The 7,223-nt window shown below is 43.0% G+C and overlaps 1 protein-coding gene across 1 annotated transcript in view; it reads right to left on the bottom strand.

The window, feature by feature from the left end:
* Positions 1-6,917: 6,917 nt before the first annotated feature.
* cotl1 (coactosin-like F-actin binding protein 1) overlaps positions 6,918-7,223 on the bottom strand; it is a 19,011-nt gene continuing 18,705 nt past the window's right edge. Inside the window, exon 4 of the mRNA XM_083655052.1 lies at positions 6,918-7,061. Within this exon, the coding sequence (XP_083511178.1) occupies positions 6,951-7,061 (111 nt within the window). The 3' untranslated portion in view covers positions 6,918-6,950. The remainder of the gene's footprint in view (positions 7,062-7,223) is intronic.

The raw sequence follows: 7,223 nt of genomic DNA, 5'->3' as shown, positions 1-7,223 counted from the left end.
GGCATACAGTATAGTACCCCAACACACCGTTACACCAATAGCCTCCGCTCTCTCTCTCTCTTGCTCTCTCTCTCTCTCTCTCTCTCTCTCTCTCACACACACACACAAACACAAACACAAACACACACGCACGCACACACACACACACACACACACACACACACACACACACACACACACACACACACACACACACACACACACACACACACACACACACACCATTTATTTTCCCATAGACATTTCGTAAAATGCTTATAAAAAGAGTTTTACTGGTTCAAACCTGCAGATATATTTAGAAACAGGAGAGATCGCATAACATTTCACTCAGACTGAAACTTAAAAAATCTGTTGTTGTTTTTTGTTTTGGTCCGAGTGAAATGTTCTATGGTCTCTCCCGATTCTAAATATAGCTGAACCGTTTGGTTTGACCAAGTAAAACTATTTGTATACGCATTTTACGAAATGTCTATGGGAAAATAAACTGCGGAAGAAAATCTCTGGTACAGTGCTGAAGCAGGAAGTGACGTTCACTTTGCCTCTCTAATAGCAGAGCTCTGTTATGATGTCACCTGATATTAGAGCCATAGATGGTCTGTCTGGCTATGACTGCAGTAGCAGTAGCAGTCAAGCCACACCCACAGCATCAAGATAACACTCAAGTCAGCTTGACTCCACCCTTTCATTATGATGGTACAGAAAGTACTGATTGTCCCACACCCAGTCTACATTGAGGCCATTTACACCTGGCGTTAACATGCGTTTTCTGTGATCAGATTGCAATCAGATTGTGTTTTATCACTTGAAATGCCAGGTGTAAACACCCCCAAAACGCATTGAAGAAGGATTGCAATCTGATCGGCCAAACCACCTCCGGAGGTGGTCAGGGATGCATTGTGTACACATTGAACACAAGTGTAAATGCAATGTGTCCTCTCAATCTGGATACAGCAACTTTATGCGGATTGAGAGGACAACCATTTCTGCAATCAGATTGCAATCAGATGGCAGAAAACGCATGTTAACGGCAGGTGTAAATGGCCTCAATGTGTCACAAAAGCAGAGAATCCATTCCCAAAAGATTGCTGCTCTACAAATCCCTATGTAGCATGTAGCTACTATGTAGCATGGCCTCAAATATCACTATGTAGCATGTAGCTACTATGTAGCATGGCCTCAAATATCACTATGTAGCATGTAGCTACTATGTAGCATGGCCTCAAATACATACTTGTGCCATATGAACCTTTCAGGACCCTGCATTTTGTTATCATCCAACACAGACCTGGAATAACCTCCCACATGATATCAGACAAGCCCCGACTCTGACCACTTTGAAGTCAAAGCTCAAATCTGTCCTGTTTTACACTGCCTACTCTACCCTGTAATGGCTAAAAACCGATTTTTTCATCTTAGCTTTTAAATAACCTTAATTTTAACTTTCTGTTCAGGATCCCAACAGACAGCTGACACGAGCAAGTACTCCTTTTCCTTGGTCTTGTCCGGGTAATGCTCATCTGCCTTTAGGTAGTGTGATGATCTGACATCAATATCAGTGTGCCTCTAAAAGTGGGAGTATTTGCGGTGTTCTTTTATCTTGCCATTCCACTTGATTTGAACGGCACTACCGTAAATTCCGGACTATAAGCCGCACCGGTGTATAAGCCGCACCTGCAAAGTTGACTGTTTTTTACATATATAAGCCGCACCGGGACTATAAGCCGCGGGTGTTTTAATGGTATTTTTTTTTTTTTTTTATTGTGTTTTAATGTTTAATTACCATATGTAAGGGTTCATGCACAGAGGGGATTGTCGGGAAAGAGATGGCTGTTTGAGGAAGCTCCCATTTATTAACATTTCAACAAAACAACATAACACAACACCACCTGTTTCTTTTTTACAGTGCACACAGTGTCATACAGTGTCATACAGTGTGGTGAAAAGAGGGCAAGAGAGGAAATTAAAACAGAAGTGGATTTATAGTTAGAAAGAGTGCTAAAGAAGAGAGAATTCTGTTTTTTTTTTTTTTTTTTTTTTCTGAAAAAATCCATAGATAAGCCGCACCGTTATATAAGCCGCAGGGGCCAAAAAAGGCCAAAAAACGGGAAAAAAGCTGCGGCTTATAGTCCGGAATTTACGGTAGTTTACTTTTTAACTCTTATCTTTTGTATCTCTTGTCTGTCATTTTGCCATTTCATATTTTGCCTTTTCACAATAAAAGCAACGGTAAAGTACTTTGTGTATAAATGTGCTCTACAAGAGGCTTATTGACCATAGATGAAGTTATTATAGGAGGCAGTGTTATAAGTCATGTGATTACCTTGCCCACTAATGAGTAGTAGTACTAGTAGTGAGGTGAGTGACTATTTCAGTTTGAACTATAATGACTTTTATAAAGTCCCCCGCTCCATCTCTCCATGAATCACCCTCTCACACTGAGCTGAGGTGAACTTAGATGAGAAATCCTAGAAAAGTTGGCTTTCCTAAAAGTAAAAGTATTCCTACTACTTCTCTGCTTGTAAGAATTCCCACTAGTACGAAACTGCCTTGACCTTATTATGCTGCCGTCATTTGTTTCTGTTGATGAGAGACTAACAGGAAGTGTAAACAGTATAACAGGAAGTGTAAACAGTATAACAGGAAGTGTAAAAACACTTGGAACCGATTGTGTTGACACTTCCTGTGGCAGAGCTTATCCACACAGCCTGCTTCCAGTGAATCACTACAGCTTTGACCAGAGACGATCTCTGGTTTGAGCAGGTAAAACAGCCGGCGTTTTGAACAGGAAGTTGTAACACAAACGGGTCAATAATAATAATAATAATAATAATACAAAATAAAATAATAATTTAATCATGAACAGTATAGACGGTTTTAACTTGACAACAAAAACATTCTAAATTGAACCCCCGCTCACTTCCTGGTGCAGTGTTTGCTATGGACATAAAAGCAAAAAAAACATTCAAGTGCAGGACTGACCATTCCGTGAAAACTGTCTATACAGCTGAGCGGCAAAAACAAAAGTAACGATGTCAAGTGAATATTTCTGCAGTTTGCCGAATGCTGAGAAAAAGGAAGTGCTGTGGGGTTGCGCTCTGGTGAAAACCGTCTATAGTTAATTACAGCTCCCAGGGAGTCATACATAAACTACACTGTAATAATATGACTATTTTGAGTGACAAATAACGAGTAATATACGGTACATTTTCGTGGGTAATGAGTCCAACTCTGTTCGCACGGCAAGTTCACAGCTGTTGAACCAAAGTAACAGAGAAGTGGGCGGGGGCTGGCAGCTTAACCGAAAGCAGGCTTTGTGTGCGTGTGTTTTGTGGGCGGGGCAACAACAGAGAGAGAGACACAGACAGATAATAAAATGAAGGGAGAGTAGATCTAAGCAGTGTTTCTCATGGAAGAAACAAGCAACCTTTCTCTGGCGAGATCTGAAAACACACTGGAGCAATGAGTCTTATTGAGACGCTGTAGAATCACAACACTGCAGCCGGCTGCTGATTGGCTGAGCGTGACGGCAACGGTGACCACGGCAACCCACGGCAGTCCCCTAAGCTCCCGCCTCCCGGAGACGGTTGCCATGTGGACCCTGAAGCCGCTCAGTCCCAAAAGGCTCCTATTACCTCAACATACACTTAAAGGAACACTCTGCCCATTTTCAAGCAGCTTTGTATCATTAGAACATCAGTAGTATATCAGAAAACTGTAAACGGTTTTGAAGTCTGTCATTTAATTTGACAGTTATTGAGTGTTAAAGTGTGGACCAGTGACATCACTGGTCCACACCAACTCAAATTAATAACTCATTAACTCAAATCAACTCTCAATAACTGTCAAACTAGATGAATGACAGAATGTTTGACAGTTATTGAGAGTTGATTTGAGTTAATGAGTTATTCATTTGAGTTAGTGATGTCACTGGTCCACACTTTAACACTCAATAACTGTCAAATTAAATGACAGACTTCAAAACAGTTTAGTTTTCTGATATACTACTGATGTTCTAATGATACAAAGCTGCTTGAAAATGGGCGGAGTGTTCCTTTAAAAAAAATGTTATATGAACACTAGAATATGGTTCTTTAGGCTTCTGTGATAGCAGTATTAAGAAGGTACTCTATACTGTAGCATCGTGCTCAAATGCTTCCAAATAGATGCCATCAAGAACCATTTAATAAACCATTAAAGGTTCCAAACCAGCAATATTGAAAGACCTTTTTAAGAACCATACCAAGTTATTTATTGTGATTGACTTTTTTTTTTAACCAATCGGAGGCTTCTGTGAGTCATTCCAGCTCTGCAGTATAGGACTACCTTAACCAATGAACCCTTGAAGAACCCTCCTTTTTCTGGGGGGTCAGCCAATGGAAAGAGTTCTGACCACGAGCGCCCAAACCAAACTCATTGAACTTGATTCATCAGCCTTACCAAAAGAGCCTTCTCCACATCTCAATGGGAGCTTCAGACGCACACAAAAGACACTTTGAGAAGCAGGTTTTTGGAAAAAACATCAATTTTTATTCTGAAATGATTGATCTTGTGCCCATTCAGTTTCTTTTTTCTTTTCATTTTTTTTGAAAACCTCTTCCTCCAATGTCCAAGATAACAATGCTCTCAAGAATAAAATCAAAATGTAAAACTCTTTGCGGAGTAAATAAAAATCATCTCAAAAAACAAAACAAGTACGAGAAAGAAACATTCCTTTTTTGTGGGCGTGGGGGCGGGGTTTGAAACCAAAAAAAACAACGAGATGCTACAACCGAGAAAAGGCTCCTCCTGGGTTGGGAATGATGAGCTCAATTCTATTGGTTAGTGAGCTAGAGGCCAATCAAAGTCCCGAGGATAGCCAATCACAGTGTAGTGTCCACAAACTCCCATGATGCCCCTCTCTCCATGGGAGATTCAGGCAGTCAAACACAGTAGGGTTACAGTATGCGTGGATACCTTTAAGTGGTAGATCGTTAAGATGGGACACCAGGAGAAAAGACCTCCACTCTCAAAGCCCTGGAAGCTCATACTGCGTGCCGAGTATAGCAGCAGCTCAGAACCTGTTTGAAGTTTATTATCCGGAGATTTGACCAATTGTGAAGCATCTCATACCTACGAGATGCTGCTGTTGTGAATTATGCTCAGAGATTGATCAGTTGATCATTTCTGTGTAGGAATACCTACAGTACAGATCCTGGATGAGCCTTCAGACCAGGACCAAAAGCCTCATTCCTTGACCCGAAACTGGTTCGAGAAAGTGAAAACCAGATCAAGAGAAGATTCAAAAAGGCTCATGCTCTTTTGCCAAATAACGGTTTGGGCTCCAGCTGTCAGGGAAGTGAGGTTCAAAAGTGCAAGTCTACAAACATAGGAGAGCAAACAGCATCCCTCTTGGAACACAGAACTGTTGTAATGGTTCACTTTCGGCCTGTTATCCAAAACACAGCTCCTTGGGCAGCTACTTGGGCGTGCGCTAAAGGTCTACTTGGCAATACGACACGAGCCGAGTGGAGATCTTTGACTCCTGTAGGTACAGTGTATCATGACTAAAGAGCATGTTTTCCGATGTCAAGTTTCATTTCAAAACAACATGTCCACCCTCTCTGACAATATCACGATCGTTGGCCTAAGAAGTTACATTCTTGGGGGGGAACAAAATGTATTTTAATTTTATTTACTCATTTTTAGAAAAATCACTTCTCCCCAACTTGATGGGTTTAGTTATTTATCTTACAATTTCATGATCGGTATGTGGCATTTCGGAGTGAAACCCCTTCCCTTATTCGCATCCTCATCTCATGTCATTTATTCCTGGCTGAAAGTGGCCCTGAAGTCCTGATGAGACTTCATATTGCTGAGTGGTGCTTTGAGCTCTGCTGCAGCCCAGGTGAGATGAGGCTTTGAGCTCTGCTGCAGCCCAGGTGAGATGAGGCTTTGAGCTCTGCTGCAGCCCAGGTGAGATGAGGACGTGTGAGATGATGATGCACAGCACAGTAGATAACCAACCATGAGCTGACTGGGGAGACGAGAGGAAAGGAGAGGAAAGGGGGGCTATTTGTTGGCATGTCCGTGTGTCTGGTGTAGAGGTGCACCGGTAGCATCTGTAGTAACGGGGTGTCAGGGGGAAAAGCAACCCCCCCCTTGTGGCACCAGAAACTTCACTCTGGCTGTAAATCTAAGCCCGCTACAGTTCTCTGAAAGAGAGTAACGGGAGAAATGACCGATCGGGACAGCGGGAGACAGGGTTAAAAATAGGGAGACTCCCGCGAAAAGCGGCAGTTTTGGCAGCTATGGTAACAGGAGGTGCAGCGCTCCAGCTCCAAAGGCGGATGAAGCCGTCCTGATATTGATTCTTTAATAACATGCACTTTGACGCAGTATGAAACGTCTCCTGTCATCTGAAAAAGCTGACATGCTGCTATTTGTGTTCATAGGGAAATCAGGTTTTGTTTCTATGCAGATGACATGCCTTTCTTTTTAACTGGGCCTACCCTACCACACTGTTTTTAATCTGTTAAACTAATCTGAATCAGCAGTTTGGATCATCGATAGCCGATATACGTAAGTAAAGCACTTATACCACTTCTGAGAATTGCTATCAGTGCACCTCTACGTTGTTTGTGTGTTCTTGTAAATGAAGAAGGTCCTTGAGGGCTTTATGCCGGCACTCACTTTCAAAGTAGAGTAATAAGTAGAACATGTATGTATGTATGGCGTCTGTCCATTTCACCCAGGTGTGTCAGCCAACGCCCCTCCCCCTCATCCAACGCCCCTCCCCCTCGTCCAACGCCCCTCCCCCCTGTCCAACCTCGTCCTCTGCCAAACAGGTAGCAGCCCTGCCCCAACACTCCCCACCCGCTCCTATAACCCACACTCCCCCTTTCCCTCTCCTCTCCTCTCCTCCCCTCCCCCACCCCAACCCTTCCAGTGGACTGTCGGGCTTTTTGCCCGCGCTACTCGGCCTGGGCGTCGTAGTTGGCACCGCCCGCCTTCTTCAGCTCCGTGCGGATGTAGTCCTCCTCCAGTTCCCTCAGATCGCTGATCATGAACTCCTTGGCGAAGTTCTGCGGACAACAAAACAAGCACGCGGGGTCAGAAGATGCGATGTGTTAACATGCCGCACGCAAAACGGGAGGCACAGGTACAGTATAGGGCTCTCCTAAACGACTATTTTCTTCTCGATTAATCTGACTATTTTTTTGATTAGTCGATTACTCCATAACGAT

Source organism: Poromitra crassiceps, assembly GCF_964638095.1.
Source record: "Poromitra crassiceps genome assembly, chromosome: 18".
NCBI lineage: Eukaryota > Metazoa > Chordata > Actinopteri > Beryciformes > Melamphaidae > Poromitra > Poromitra crassiceps.
This window is presented reverse-complemented; position numbering and strand designations above follow the sequence as displayed.